This window comes from Capricornis sumatraensis, chromosome 15 (assembly GCF_032405125.1).
Source record: "Capricornis sumatraensis isolate serow.1 chromosome 15, serow.2, whole genome shotgun sequence".
In the NCBI taxonomy this organism is placed as follows: Eukaryota; Metazoa; Chordata; class Mammalia; order Artiodactyla; family Bovidae; genus Capricornis; species Capricornis sumatraensis.
This window is the reverse complement of record NC_091083.1, coordinates 35446620-35462580: the sequence shown is the minus strand read 5'-3', so window position 1 is coordinate 35462580 and position 15961 is coordinate 35446620. Positions and strand designations below refer to the sequence as shown.

General features: G+C 38.0%; 1 protein-coding gene across 1 annotated transcript in view; it reads right to left on the bottom strand.

Moving 5' to 3' along the window:
- Positions 1 to 5175: 5175 nt before the first annotated feature.
- MRC1 (mannose receptor C-type 1) overlaps positions 5176 to 15961 on the bottom strand; it is a 111728-nt gene continuing 100942 nt past the window's right edge. The window contains exons 27-30 of the mRNA XM_068986957.1: positions 9201 to 9314; positions 8515 to 8679; positions 7241 to 7282; positions 5176 to 6264 (exon numbers count right to left, since the gene is read on the bottom strand). Of these exons, the coding sequence (XP_068843058.1) occupies positions 6014 to 6264; positions 7241 to 7282; positions 8515 to 8679; positions 9201 to 9314 (572 nt within the window). The 3' untranslated portion in view covers positions 5176 to 6013. The remainder of the gene's footprint in view (positions 6265 to 7240; positions 7283 to 8514; positions 8680 to 9200; positions 9315 to 15961) is intronic.

The window sequence follows — 15961 nt, the reverse complement described above, 5'->3', positions numbered from 1 at the left end:
TAAAGGTCCCGCAGCACAGCCAGGATCTCCAACCAACTCAGAAAGCCTTTCCAATGTCAGTGTCATCTTTTGTTGAAAAAAGTTGCCTGTCAGGGGTCCCTTCTAAATGAAAAACATTATTTACAAAATGTTAAGGAAATTCTAATACCAAAATATGTATTCCTGGTATGTTGTTGAGAGGTTTGGGCAACATTTCCAGTGTATTTCTACATCAGAAAATTCACTAACTGATCTCCCATAATTGTGAGTGACATTACTATACTCATGTTTTCAAGAATTTTGACCTCATAGGGAATCCTGAATAATTAACCTTCATGGAAGTATTATTTAACATCATTTTGTCATCACCAACTTCATGAAATCACCCAGGGAGTTCTTATCTGTTTGTTCTGTTTTGCTAGTCAAGCCAATGCCTTAGTCCCATCCCCAGGTTCTAGTTTCATGGGCCTGGAGTGGGGCTCAGGTGTTTACCATATACAGTCAGTGTTGAAACACCCATTTACAGCCAATACAACAGATTTTTCTTAACTTATTTGCAGAATATAAATTCTCAAAAATGTAGGTGACTTATATTCTCAATAATACAAAGGTTTCTAAATTAAGATAGAATTTTCTACTTTTAATTTTGTTATAGAGACAAGCCAACAATTGTTCTATGTATTCCGTAGTTATACAGTCTAAGTCATGGGGTGGGGGTATATCTGAGCCTAATTCTTTTTTTCAGTAAGGGGGAGACTGTTTTTATTTCATTTTATTATTTTCTTGTTGGAGTGTAATTGCTTTACAATGTTATGCTAGTTTCTGCTGTAGAACAATGTGAATCAGCTACATGTATACATCTATCCCCTCTTTCTTGAGCCTCCCTCCAACCACCGCATCCCAGCCCTCCAGGTCATCACAGAGCGTGGAGCTGGGCTCCCTGTGCCGTGCAGCAGCTTCCCACTAGCCATCTGCCTAACACATGGCCGTGTAGATATGTCAGCGCTGTCTCCCAATTCACCCTTCTCTCTCTGATCCTGATTCTTACCAAGTTTACTACAGTAAATAATGGCCCCAAATTTGAGTGTCTCAGTGAAAAAGAAGTGTTATTTCTGAAGGCCTTCCTAGGTTAAGCCATGTCACACACACAGCTTTGATTATTTGTGTTTTAAGGCAAGGTAGTAGTTAGACAGGTCGTCCCCTTGGTCAGGTCCAGTGGGTGGAGCCTGACATGGTATCAGGATGCCCTGAATGCAGGTCAGGTGTAGGGAGGACCAAACAGAAGATGACTTCCTGTCAGTATTTGCGGCAATTCCTAAACTCCAGCCCCTGCCACATGCATCTCACTTTCCTACTTAATGACAACAAGCTGTTTCTTATCTCAGTGGCTTTGGCCAAGTTCTTCCTATCTCTGGCATCCATTCCCACCTGCCTTCCTTCCTCCTCAAGATTCTATCATCTCATCAGGCTCTGCCCAGTCTCCACCTATCAGAAGCTGCTCGTGACACTGAGTTGTTCTATAATGAAACAAATAAAGCTTAGCCTTTGGGGCCCCTCACTCACATGGGTCCCTTCTAAACCCCTGCGAGGGACCATGGAAATACTTTTATGTGGTCATGTTTCTTAAATCTGCAGAAATAAGAGATTTTAACCATAAAAGATTCAGACTGTCTATTTCAACTAATCCCCTGTCAAACTTTCTCTCATATTAAGCCCTGTTGGAAAGCCATGAGCATTTTTGAGAACCAGGGTGAATGAACATTGAATGTGGAATACATGTAGTTTGGGTTTAGCGGAAAAACACATTTACAAATAATATAATTAGTGATGTTAGTATAAGAATTGCATATCAGTTGGATTCAAAGAAATAGAATCAGTAGAAAATAATAACAGATAGACTGATGGTAGGTAATTGATAAATGAGAGATAGATGATACATAGATAGCTATACAGATATAGATAATTGATGAATAGATGTATAGATAGGCCTTTTAGTTTCACTTGTCTGGAGAACCCTGCAAATACAATGATCAATAAAATAAAATTTAAAAAAAGTGTAGAAGCATGCTATGGGCTGAATTGTGCCCTCCTCTCCAATTCACATGTTGAAGCCCTAACACAGAACCTCAGAATGTGACTGTATTCAGAGACAATGTCTTTAAGAACTGGATTATGTTAAAAATGAGGTTTTGGAAGCTCGTACAATTCAACATCAAAAAAAAAAAAAACCAACTCAAATGAAAAATGGGCAGAAACCTGATATACAGTTTTCCGAACAGGAAATACAGATGGCCAACAATCACATGAAAAGATGTTCGGTGTCACTAATCATCAGGGGAATGCAAATAAAAGTCACAATGAGATATCACCTCACATCTGTCAGGATGATCATGATCAAAAAGAACACAAATAACAAATGTTGGCAAGGATGCAGTGAAAAGGGAACCTTCACACACTGTTGCTGGGAATGTAAACTGGTTCAGTCGGTGTGAAAACAGTATGGAGGTTTCTCAAAAAACTGAAATAGAACTACCATATGACCCAGCAATTCCACTCCTGGGTATATATCCAAAAAAAAGAGAAAACATGAATTGAAAAGATACCTGTACCCCAATGTTCATACCAGCATTATTTACAATTGCCAAGATATGGAAGTCAACAGACAAATGGGTAAAGACGACGTGGTGTACATACAATGCAATATTGTTCGGCCATAAAAAAGGACAAAATTTTGCCATTTGCAGCAACATAGGTGGACCTGCCTGGAGAATCCCAAGGGCGGGGGAGCCCAGGGGTCTATGTGTTCACACAGAGTCGGATGCGACTGAAGCAACTTAGCAGCAGCAGCAGCAGCAGCAGCAGGTGGACTTGGAGGGTTTAAGTCCAGATTCTAAGTAATAAGTCAGGTATAGAAAGACAAATACTGTACAATTTCACTCATACATGGAAGCTAAAAGATACAACAAACTAGTGAATAGAGCAAAAACAAAGCAGACTCACAGACATTAAGAACAAATTAATGGTGATGGATCAGTTGGTGAAGAATCCTCCTGCAATTCAGGAGGCCACGGTTCAATTCCTGGGTTGGGAAGATCAGCTGGAGAAGGGATAGGCTACCCACTCTGGTATTCTTGGACTTCCCTTGTGACTCAGCTGGTAAAGAATTCGCCTCCAATGCAGGAGACCTGGGTTCAATCCCTGGGTTGAGAAGATTCCCTGGAGAAGGGAAAGGCTCCAGTATTCTGGGTCTGGAGAATTCCATGCATTTTATAGTCCATGGGGTCATAGAGTCAGACACAACTGACTTCACTTCACTTCAGTGGTTACCAGTGGGGTGAGAGGGGCAACAATGGTAGGGGTTTAAGAGGTATAAACCATTAGGCATAAAATAAGCTATAAAGATTATACTGTGCAATATTGGGAATATGGTCAATATTTTATAATAATTATAAATGGAGAATAATTTTTTAAAATTGCAAGCCACTATATTGTATACCTGTAATTTATATAATAGCATGCATCAACTATACATCAATAAAAAAAAAATCACTCCAAAATGATTGTGTGTCTGGACCTCCATTAGACTGTGTGCTTCTTCTTGTGGACCAGCACAGCTTCTCACCCACATTTGAATCTCCAGGACCTAGCTCAACACCTGGGATAGGTATGAGATGCTGATGGTATATGTGATGAACAAATAGGTAAATATACAAACAGATGCCCAAGTGAACACTGAAAACAGATGCATCAAGAGGTTCCCAGTCTCTAGAGATATCATCTTTATTTTTAGAGATCAAGTTAAAGACTATTCATATTGTTTGAGTTCAACTGGGGAAAAAAAAAAATTCTTTAAGAATCTTCTGACTGTTGAATTCTGACGAAAACAAGTGCAAAGCCAGTGTGGAGAGCACTTAAACATTTAATCCCCAGAAAGAATTTCTGGTTTTAAAAAAACAAAAACAAATGGACTACAACCACCAAAACCAAAAATAAATGTAAAAAGCAAACAAAACAAAACTGCTCTTCTCCATTTTATAAAATTTCTCTACCCCCCTACATGCTTAATATGTTACTGAGTTTGAGTACATATATAGATACAGATGACATCTATTTGATTGTATGTTTGAGTGGATAATGCGAGGTGTATTCAGCATCCTACTGAATAGAGACTGATAAGACATTTAAGTAGGAGACAAAAGTCTGAAGTCCAAAATACTTTCTGCGAAAATGTAGCTCTGAGTTCTAAAGAAAATGACTTGTGTAAAGAACTTGTAAATCATGCTCACTCTTATATTTCTCCTCTTCCATATTTCTAATTCTTTCGTTTCTCTTGTATCTTGAAAGAAAAAAAATGCACATATAAAGTTTTTTCAGTATAATTAACCACACACTGCCATGACACTGTAGCCATTGTTTCCATTGGAACGTCCTCAAATGGAACATGCTTTGTTCTTACCAAGTAAGTAAAAGCAAGTTGTTTTCTACTGTCCGAGGCATGAGAGAAAGTTGTTTGTTCCCAGAAAGCTTTCTCACAATTGCCCACCTGTTACAACCCCATTAAGTTGGAGTATTGCAAACTCCATCCTACCTCCTAACCAATATGCTGCTTCTTAGTCTCTCTCTCTCTTTTTTTTTGGCTGCAGCACATGGGATCTTTAGTTGTTTACCATGCAAGATCTAGTTTCCTTACCAGGGATCAAACTTGGGCCCCCTGCATTAGGAGCTCCAAGTCTTAACCACTGGACCTGGGAAGGACCTAGGGAAGTCCGGTTAGTCTTTTTGAGTTATGGACTTTCTTGAAAATCTAGCTATTTTCTTCCCAGAAAAAAAAAAAAAAAGGCATAAACACAAATGGAGACAACATTTTGCAAACAACTTGAGATCCCTGTTGAGGGACTTCAGGTAAGGAACTTCTGCTTGTGAGTAACCCCTTGGGAAAGGCAAGGATGAATTGGAAATATGATACCGGGGTAGATGTGACACCTCTAATATATTTCACAGTGTACACAAAGCTTCATCTGAGGAAAAGTTTTTGACCAGAGAGGAATTGTTAAAGTGAGGAAGAGATACTTAGAAACCTAATTCCCAATTAGGGAACAATGCCTTCAACTGTTGCGTTCTGAGATCAGTGTTATCAGGGAAATAGGCCAAGTCATTATAGCAAAAAAACAATTCTATGCACAGTGTTTTAGCAATCTATATTTTCCAAATACATTAAGAGCTTAATTTTAAAAATTCTTCTACTGATAATATCATTAATTTTCCAAGTAAAATGTAAAGTAAATGGATAAATAAATCACAGTTAAAAGAAAATTTACACTTACTGAGATCACAAAAATACAAACCTATTAAAAATACACCTTGTCTTTGATGTTTATTTCACATTATCTAAGTACATCTGGTTATGCAAATTTACATTTTAATTTCAAATCTTTGCATTCCTGATATACATAAAACAGGACAAAGAACACATTTGTAATGTTCAGCCTGGAAAATCTTGCTTGGGGCAGACAAGATTCTCAGCTGCCTTTTTCTTTCTGCACATGTACAAATACAATTCTGAAAAACTGGAATTAAAAAAATCAAGATGGGTATAAGGAAAAAGGTGACTAAATTTTTGTGTCACCTGAGGTTATATGTACTTGACTTTTAAAATGGTCTTCTAATTATCAAATAACTATTTCATGGGTAACAAGTCTTTGGAATCTCCTTAAATGAGTTCAGGATGCTTAGCTGGTTGTTTCTGGGGTTCTTGAATTTGAATGCAGTTGACACGAGCTATACACTAATGCTGTATATTCACCTAAGATCTTCTTAAACATAGTAGTCAATGTCATTATCCCTCTTTTGTGAAAATATCTTGCCAGGCTTAAAAAGGAGCATTTATTTCTTCCACTCGGCAAAGGAAAAAAGACAGACCAGTGTAGTACAGTACTATTATAATTTGAAAGGAAATAATCACATTGAACAAAAGACCTTACCATTTTAGTTATAATTTTATGAAATTCAAATATACCTAAATCATGCCATGATACTAGATGGCCGCATGTTCATTCTGTTCAATGTTGCCCATGAGATCTTTCGTATCATTAGTTCCTGGACTTGATCCACTGTTAAAATACAGAGTGTTCTCAAAAGTGTCCTCTCGAGGCAAATGCACACGTCTTTTCTTATAAAAGAAGTACACAGCGAAGCCAGCACCCAGTATAATCAGGAGGACCACGATGACTACTACGCCTGTAGCACTGCTAGACGGTTTAGAAGGTTCCATCTTCCTTGGATCAGCTATAAACAAGTAAATATATTAGAAAAAAGTTAAGTGGAGGGAGGCAGAGAGAAGAGTGCCATGGAGAACAGTACAACTGTCTTAGAAAAACTAAAATGCATGGATTTCCTGTCCAGTGACACTTGCCAAACAGAAATTTAGGACATGAATATGGAATTCCATGGATGATTAATTCAAATGTTTGGATGGCTATTCAGTTGCAAAAGTATTCCATGTATCTATGCAGCAGTAAGCTAGTATAATATTTTAAAATATTTGTACCTTTTAAAAATAATTGAAGGCTGCTTACACATACATCATATGAAGATAAGTGGAATAGTAAAAGCAGTGATAATAATAACAACCAAGGGGGAAAATTAGGGAAAAAAGAAAATGAATAGTGGAAATTTGAACACATGAGTATTAGTTAACAGCATGTGGGAAGTTAAGAGAGCTGCAGGCAAGCCACACATCTCACTTTTACTTTTTTTTAGCAGCAAACAACGTAAGTGAAAGAGGTCAGTTCCTCATTCAAACTGTCGATAAAACTAAAATTTTAAATATTGCTCAAAAAAAAGAAAACAAAGAAATCATAGGGATTCCTAAGAGAAATTTCTTCCCTGGGTTCTCATAGGGCAATTAGTGTAACAAAGCAATTAGTGTCCTCAGTAAGGCCTAGAGTTCTTGCCTGGAGAATCCCATGGACAGAGGAGCCTGGCAGGCTACAGTCCATGTGGTCATAAAGAGTCGGACACAACTGAGTGACTCAACAACAACAACAAGACCTAGGATAAAAACACCAAACTGACTCCAAGACCGGCTTTTCTAGAGTATCATTCAAGAGTGATCAGTGCCCTAACAACAAAGGCTAGAGTCACTCAAGCTATTTGACTGAGAGTGGAATGGGTGTAGGAAGGGAAAATTATGGTTTTTAAAGCAAACCCACTGTATCAATGTATTGCTAATACGGAACTTAAAAGTTCATGATGATCTTACCTTTTGTTGTAATTAATGTATGCGTAGGTTCAGCATCAACAACTGTTTGTAAAACAACAAAATAATTAAATAGTTATAAAGACCCATGATAACTGCATGTAGATAGTGAGCATTATTTGGTTTACAAATACATCAAATTATTCATGTTTGATTTACGGTGATATATGATATATATAGACAATAATCAGATAGATGGGCAGATAGATAAAATCTGTATGTATATATACAGATTTTAGCTATCTATCTTCCTATAACTGCAACCTACAGCTGCATGGTGAGTTTAAATAGACTGGAAGATCTGAAAACAGGAAAAAAAAAACACAACCCAGTTGCATTTGAGCCACTTATACCACAAAAATTTACCCAATTTACCCATAAAATAATGTATTCTAGGCTAGTGGTTTTGAAACTGGCTCACTGAAGCATAAGATATTACAAGGCATTTGAATGAAAAATAAAATAAGAATCCAACACTGCACCAAAAGGTACAGTATCTTAGAACAGAGTTGTCAAAGAATGAAGAGCTAGCATCACCGACTCAGCGGAAATGAATCTCAGCAAATTTTGGGAGACAGTGGAGGACAGAGGAGCCTGGCACGCTACAGTCCATGGGGTCACAAGGACTCAAACACAACCCAGCAACTGAACAACAACAACCAAATAATAAAACCACTGGGGATGGAGTATTACTTTATTTAGTTCATTTATTTAAATCTGTCATCTAATTAATTGTATCTCTTGGTAAAAATACTGTGTGAAGTAGAATGGCATAAAACTACTGTGAACATCCAGATAATATCATATCATGGGCACATAATACTATTAATTCCCCCAACCCCTGTCCTAACATGGCCTGCCATTCAGTCTCAGCAGGAAACTTAATTGGTCTTACATGATTTATTTCTTAATACATTCTCATTCCTCCCCACTGTCCACTTCTTGTGTGGTCAAGGTACGTATTTTATCTCTTTTTCTCATATATCATAAGGCTAGATCTCCAAACTTCTCCCAACCTCACAAATCTGTGTGCATGGATATTTCATCACATGTGTATTGATATACCAAAATTATTACTTCAATTAAGCAGGAAGCTTTGTGCTCACTCAAAGCAACAGACAGAACTAATCATCATGGCAGACTAGATTTCTTGCTTATAAAGAGGGGGAGTTTATAAGGAACCTGTAATCACATTATAACTCCACAACTAACATGTTCATATTTGCAAGAAAAGGGAGCCTAGAAACATATGTACCATAGGACAAATTCTTACTTACTTTTTGGTCTTTTACAAATGTATCCTTTGTAGGAGGAACAGTGAATATTACTCCATAATCCAGAAGATGCATATAAAGTGACACAATCAGTTCTTTCCCCAGAGGGATCACCTGTCTTCCAGTTGACAAAGGAGACTGGGTTGTTGTTTATCCACAGCCACATTCCTGATTATCAGAGGAAGCCAAAAAAAAATTACAAGTTAAAAATAATCCCCCTTAAAATAAATTCAACTTATTCATGTGAAATTTCTAAGCATGTTATTTTATACCACAATCAATAGCTATTTATACTTGAGTTTTAATAGGCAAGATAATAATAATTAATTAATAGAGGAAAGGAAACTGAGAATTATATTTCTTATGTAGCTTCAGTTGAAAATTTATTCCTAATTAGTATACATATGTAAAGTTATCTCCCCCTAATTTTTTAATAGCAAAAGATAGAAAATATTTTTTAAAACTTCTTTAACTTAGCAACAGTGGATACTCCTTTTAGCAACTTTCAAGATAGCCTAATGTGTGAGTCACTTAAATATTCAGTTCTTATCTCAAATGAAACTATGAGTTTGAATTTTCAAATGTTTCACAAATTAATCATTAATTAAAGCAAGATTTTCTAGAACTGAAAACTTGTTTTGAAACATTTTGAAATATTCATGATTCAAAAATCATGGTGGAAAAATTACCTTCAACATTTCTGTACAATCCTATCCAAAAATTGGTTTTGCTTTGAAGTGGCTCAACTCGATATGACAGGAAACTCAATTCAGCAGCACTTTCAATGGTAACCAGAGAGGAACCTACAAAGTACAAAAGAATAAACAAGATGGCAATATATTTAAGCAGTTGAAAACATTTTTATAATGATTGTGTTGATATTAAGAGCAATAAAAATCACCCCACTATCTCCACTTAAGGGGAAGAATTTCAAAGAGTGAACATTTGTCTTCTAAGAATTTGTTTCCATTCTGAAAATGTGATTTTTTTTAGGCATCATTTGTGTACAACCACTGGACAACTCACTGCAGGATACACAAAGATGAGTAGAACACAGAATACATTAAGAAGGTTATGGTTCAGTGAGTAGGAATGAGTTGAGCATATAGAGAAATGTATTAGAAAAAAAATAAGTATAAAAGGTACTGACATGTCAAACAGGGAGAAGATTTGTTTTAGGGGAAGCTATTTAAGGAAGCATGCAAGAAACAGAATTTTAAAATATTAGGGAGCATGAGATTTCAAGTAGAAAGAATAGAAAATAATTCTGAGATTAGGAAGAATAAAAAAAAAAAGACAGGGAAGCATAGAGGTGGTTCACAGATGCACGGAATTCATGTCTGGTTTATAGTAATAAGATATGAAATAGATAGAAAGGTAGGTAGGTAGATAAGGCAATCTATTGGGGTAAATGAATAGCATTGATAGGTAGCTGTTTGGTTGGATGAATCTGGTCAATGGGTGAAAAAAGCCTTGGGTTAGGTCTCACCTCAGATGGCAGGAGACTGGTATTTAGGGTAATGTGGTGACTAAAAAACACTTAGATTTTTAGGCAGCAGAATGATGCCTGCACTATAAAAGTATTAATCCAGCTGTTATGTATAGGACTGTACAAAAAGAAGACAGGAAACAGAAAGGCTGCTTGGATACTACAGCATCTAACATACCTGGTCAAAGATTGCTTCAGGGCCAGGACTGTGTTTTATTGTTAAAATTATAGATTTGTAAATAATAACAACTTAAACTATATTTAAGCTATTTCTACCAGATATTTTGCTTTGGGCTTTACAAACATGACCTCACTAAAATTTTACAACTACCTTATTAAGTTAGTACTACTGTTACTCCATTTTACAGATAAGGAATCTAAAAGTCCAGACGGTAAGATCTTTCAAGATCTTAATGATAGTGGAGGGCAAAGTCATGGCATGTCCAGGCATCTGAATCTTGCTCTATACCTAACCACATGCCTGCATCCCACATTACTGGGACCTTGCTGACTATTTTCATTGCATCATTTCATATTTTATTTTAAAATATATTTCATAGATGATAGCCATTTTAATACATGTGGGATATATTTTGATGAATGTGAATCATTCATTTTATTTATAGGAAAACATAGTTATCTACAGTTGAAAACAAAGTTTCTACATATCCACTGCCAAGAATTTTTTTAAAAAATACTTGGCAACATAAAAAAAAAAAACATTTAATTTAAAAAAGGAGGTTTCAAGTGACATCATAATGAATGGCAGAGTAAGAACCCTTGAAAATCCTCTCCCCTACAAAAGCAAGAAGAACACTAAATTTTTTTCAAATCAACTTCTTCAGAACACTGAGTTAACCAACAGCTTGTAACAGTCCAGGAAGTATTTATTCAAGAAAAATGATGGACGCTCAGTAAGGAAAGTGAGCTTCATGATGTTTTAACTTGTCCTAATCCCACAGCCTTATCCCTAGCTTTGTGATTGCCTTAAAAGCCAAAAGCCTCAAAATCACACTGAAGACCAGAGACCAAGAAGACACTGGGAAAGTCAGAATGGGATTGGGGTTCTTTCCAAGCCACAGTCTCAAAGAATTTCCATTATTTGATCTCTGACAGTTCCTTGGAAAACCTCACTTGGCAGAACCTGCCTTAATTTGAACTAACTCAGAGCTCATCCAGCATTTTCCTTGGGGGAATTTGTCAAAAATTAACAGTGGCAATAACCTGACAGTATAGCTGCCTGAAGCAGTGATAACATTTTAGGGAAACAATAAGCTAACCAAAAAGCTAAAAGGAAAGACTGTGGAGTAAAATGTCCATAGGGAACTTTAAGAAGCACCGACCTATTCCTGGGCATCAAGAAGGCCACAGACACGCACTGGAGTGTGTACATGCACGGGACTACGTGCATGCCCGTGAAAGATCTGAAAAGTCTCTACATTTTCACCTCTGGCTGACCTTGACAGTCTGCACAAGCAGGAAGTGAAGGCTAAGGTAGAGTTTTAAACTTCATGTATGAATGGTGAAGACATGTCTTCAGACAGAGCCCCTCAGTAAAACCCAGAAAATTTATTTGTTCTAGGCGCTAAGGAAATACGTTCACATCACTAGCTGACCACTAAACTAACTAGGCAGAGAATTCAGTAACTGTGCATGAAAAAGAATACATACTTTATAGAATTTATGAGGGAAAATTACTAAACAAGGGAACAACAAACAGCAACAAAATCAAACCTTGTAGAGTGGAAATAAACTTATTTCCAACATTGCTTATTTTATTATTTTAAATACATATTTTTCAATGAAAATTACAAAAAATTCAAAGAAACATGAAAATATGACCCATACCAAGAAAAGAAGCAGCCAATACAAATTTTTCCTGAACAAGTCACATCTTTGGCTTACTGGACAAAGACTTTTGAAATCAGCTATGTTAAAGATGCTTAAAGAACTTAGAGGGGAAAGTGTCTAAAGAACTAAAAGAAAGTATGAAATAATTCCTCACTAAATAGAGACTATTAATAAAAAGATAGAAATTATTTTAAAAATAAAATCCTAGAGTTAAACATTATAATAATTTAAAGGAAAACTTCACTGGAGAAGCCAAAAACTGAATTTGATTAAGTAAAAGAAATAATCAACAAGCTTGTGATTATCCAGTCTGAATAATGGGAGTCCTAGGAGAGGAGTGAGATAAAGAGGTGTAAACAGTACTTGAAGAAATGATGGACCAAAAGCTTCCCAGTGGTCCTTCCCAGGACAAGTGCATGGCAACCCACACCTGTATTCTTGCCTGGAGAATCCCATGGACAGAGGAGCTGGTGGGCTATGGTCCACAGGGTCACAAAGAGTCAGGCACAACAGAAGCAACTTAGCACAGCACAGCACAATGGCGGATAATTGCCCTAACCTTGGAGAAAGAAACAGACATCTAGATCCAGGAACCATAAGGAGTACCAAATACAGTGAATCTAAAGAGATTATTGTCAAATACAGGCTTAAATTGAAGAAAGTAGGGAAAACCACTAGGCCATTCAGGTATGACCCAAATCAAATCACTTATGATTATACAGTGGAAGTGAGAAATAGATTTAAGGGACTAGATCTGATAGAGTGCCTGATGAACTATGGACGGAGGTTCATGACATTGTACAGGAAAGAGGGATCAAGACCATCCCCATGGAAAAGAAATGCAAAAAAGCAAAATGGCTGTCTGGGGAGGCCTTACAGATAGCTGTGAAAAGAAGAGAAGTGAAAAGCAAATGAGAAACAGAAAGATGTAAGCATCTGAATGCAGAGTTCTAAAGAAGAGGAAGGAGAGATAAGAAAGCCTTCCTCAGCGATCAATGCAAAGAAATAGAGGAAAACAACAGAATGGGAAAGACTAGAGATCCCTTCAAGAAAATTAGAGATACCAAGGGAACATTTCATGCAAAGATGGGCTCAATAAAGGACAGAAATGGTATGGACCTAACAGAAGCAGAAGATATTAAGAAGAGGTGGCAAGAATACACAGAACTGTACAAAAAAAATTATTCATGACCCAGGTAATCACAATGGTGTGATCACTCACCTAGAGCCAGACATCCTGGAATGTGAAGTCAAGTGGGCCTTGGAAAGCATCACTACGAACAAAGCTAGTGGAGGTGATGGAATTCCAGTTGAGCTATTTCAAATCCTGAAAGATGATGCTGTGAAAGTGCTGCACTCAATATGCCAGCAAATTTGGAAAACTCACCCGTGGCCACAGGACTGGAAAAGGTCAGTTTTCATTCCAATCCCAAAGAAAGACAATGCCAAAGAATGCTCAAACTACCACACAATTGCACTCATCTCACATGCTAGTAAAGTAATGCTGAAAATTCTCCAAGCCAGGCTTCAACAATATGTGAACTGTGAGCTTCCAGATGTTCAAGCTGGTTTTAGAAAAGGCAGAGGAACCAGAGATCAAATTGCCAACATCCATTGGATCATGGAAAAAGCAAGAGAGTTTCAGAAAAACATCTATTTCTGCTTTATTGACTATGTCAAAGCCTTTGACTGTGCGGATCACAATAAATTGTAGAAAATTCTGAAAGAGATGGGAATACCAGACCACCTGACCTGCCTCTTGAGAAACCTATATGCAGGTCAGGAAGCAACAGTTAGAACCGGACATGGAACAACAGACTGGTTCCAAATAGGAAAAGGAGTACATCAAGGCTGTATATTGTCACCCTGTTTATTTAACTTATATGCAGAGTGCACCATGAGAAATGCTGGGCTGGAAGAAGCACAAGCTGGAATCAAGATTGCTGGGAGAAATATCAATAACCTCAGATATGCAGATGACACCACCCTTATGGCAGAAAGTGAAGAGGAACTAAAAAGCCTATTGATGAAAGTGAAAGAGGAGAGTGAAAAAGTTGGCTTAAAGCTCAACATTCAGAAAACGAAGATCATGGCAACTGGTTACATCACTTCATGGGAAATACATGGGGAAATAGTGGAAACAGTGTCAGAATTTATTTTGGGGGGGCTCTAAAATCACTGCAGATGGTGACTGCAGCCATGAAATTAAAGGATGCTTACTCCTTGGAAGAAAAGTTATGACCAACCTAGATAGTATATTCAAAAGCAGAGACATTACTTTGCAAACAAGGTCCATCTAGTCAAGGCTATGGTTTCTCCAGTGGTCATGTATGAATGTGAGAGGTGGACTGTGAAGAAGGCTGAGCACTGAAGAATTGATGCTTTTGAACTGTGGTGTTGGAGAGGACTCTTGAGAGTCCTTTGGACTGCAAGGAGATCCAACCTGTCCATCCTAAAGGAGATCAGTCCTGGGTGTTCATTGGAAGGACTGATGCTAAAGCTGAAACTCCAATACTTTGGCCACCTCATGAAAAGAGTTGACTCATTTGAAAAGACCCTGATGCTGGGAGGGATTGGGGGCAGGAGGAAAAGAGGACAACGGAGGATGAGATGGCTGGATGGCATCACTCACTCGATGGACATGAGTTTGGGTAAACTCCGGGAGTTGGTGACGGACAGGGAGGCCTGGCATGCTGCAATTCATGGGGTCGCAAAGAGTTGGACACGACTGAGTGACTGAACTGAACTGAACTGAAAGAGACCAACACTGAGACATATTACAATTAAATTGTCAAAAATGGCAATCCACTCCAGCACTCTTGCCTGGAAAATCCCATGGGCGGAGGAGCCTGATAGGCTACAGTCCATAGGTTCGTAGAGTTGGACACAACTGAGCGACTTCACTTTCATTTTCATTTTAAAGACAAAGAGTGATTCTTAAAAACAGTTAAACAAAAGCAACCTTTTACACATAAGGCACCCCCTGCAAGACTATGAAGAAATTTTCCAGCAGAAACTTTGCTGGAATTTTCCAGCAGAAACTTTGTCCAGAGGGAGTGAAAAGATTATATTTAAAGTGCTTAGAGATAAAAGCTTCCAACCAAGAATATTCCACCGAGAAAAACTGTCATTCAGAATTAAATGAGAGATAAAGAATTTTCCAGACAAATACAACTGGAAAGAGTTTATCACCAATAGATTTTTTCCCTGATAGCCTTATTTTTGTCCTGATAGCTCAGTTCAGTTCAGTTCAGTCGCTCAGTCATGTCCGACTCTTTGCGACCCCATGAATCGCAGCACGCCAGGCCTCCCTGTCCATCACCAACTCCCGGAGTTCACTCAGACTCACGGCCATCGAGTCAGTGATGCCATCCAGCCATCTCATCCTTGGTCGTCCCCTTCTCCTCCTGCCCCCAATCCCTCCCAGCATCAGAGTCTTTTCCAATGAGTCAACTCTTCACATGAGGTGGCCAAAGTACTGGAGCTTCAGCTTTAGCATCATTCCTTCCAAAGAAATCCCAGGGCTGATCTCCTTCAGAATGGACTGGTTGGATCTCCTTCAGAATGGACTGGTTGGATCTCCTTGCAGTCCAAGGGACCTTCAAGAGTCTTCTCCAACACCACAGTTCAAAAGCATCAATTCTTCGGCACTCAGCCTTCTTCACAGTCCAACTCTGACATCCATACATGACCACTGGAAAAACCATAGCCTTGACTAGATGGACCTTAGTCGGCAAAGTAATGTCTCTGCTTTTGAATATGCTATCTAGGTTGGTCATAACTTTTCTTCCAAGGAGTAACGTCTTTTAATTTCATGGCTGCAGTCACCATCTGCAGTGATTTTGGAGCCCCAAAAAATAGTCTTTTAATTTCATGGCTGCAGTCACCATCTGCAGTGATTTTGGAGCCCCAAAAAATAAAGTCTGACACTGTTTCCACTGTTTCCCATAGCTCAGTTGGTAAAATAATCCGCTTGCAATGCAGGAGACCCTGGTTCAATTCCTGGGTGGAAAGATCTGCTGGAAAAGGGATAGGCTACCCACTCCAGTATTATTGGGCTTCCCTTATGGCTCAGCTGGTAAAGAATCTGCCTGTAATGAGGGAGTCCTG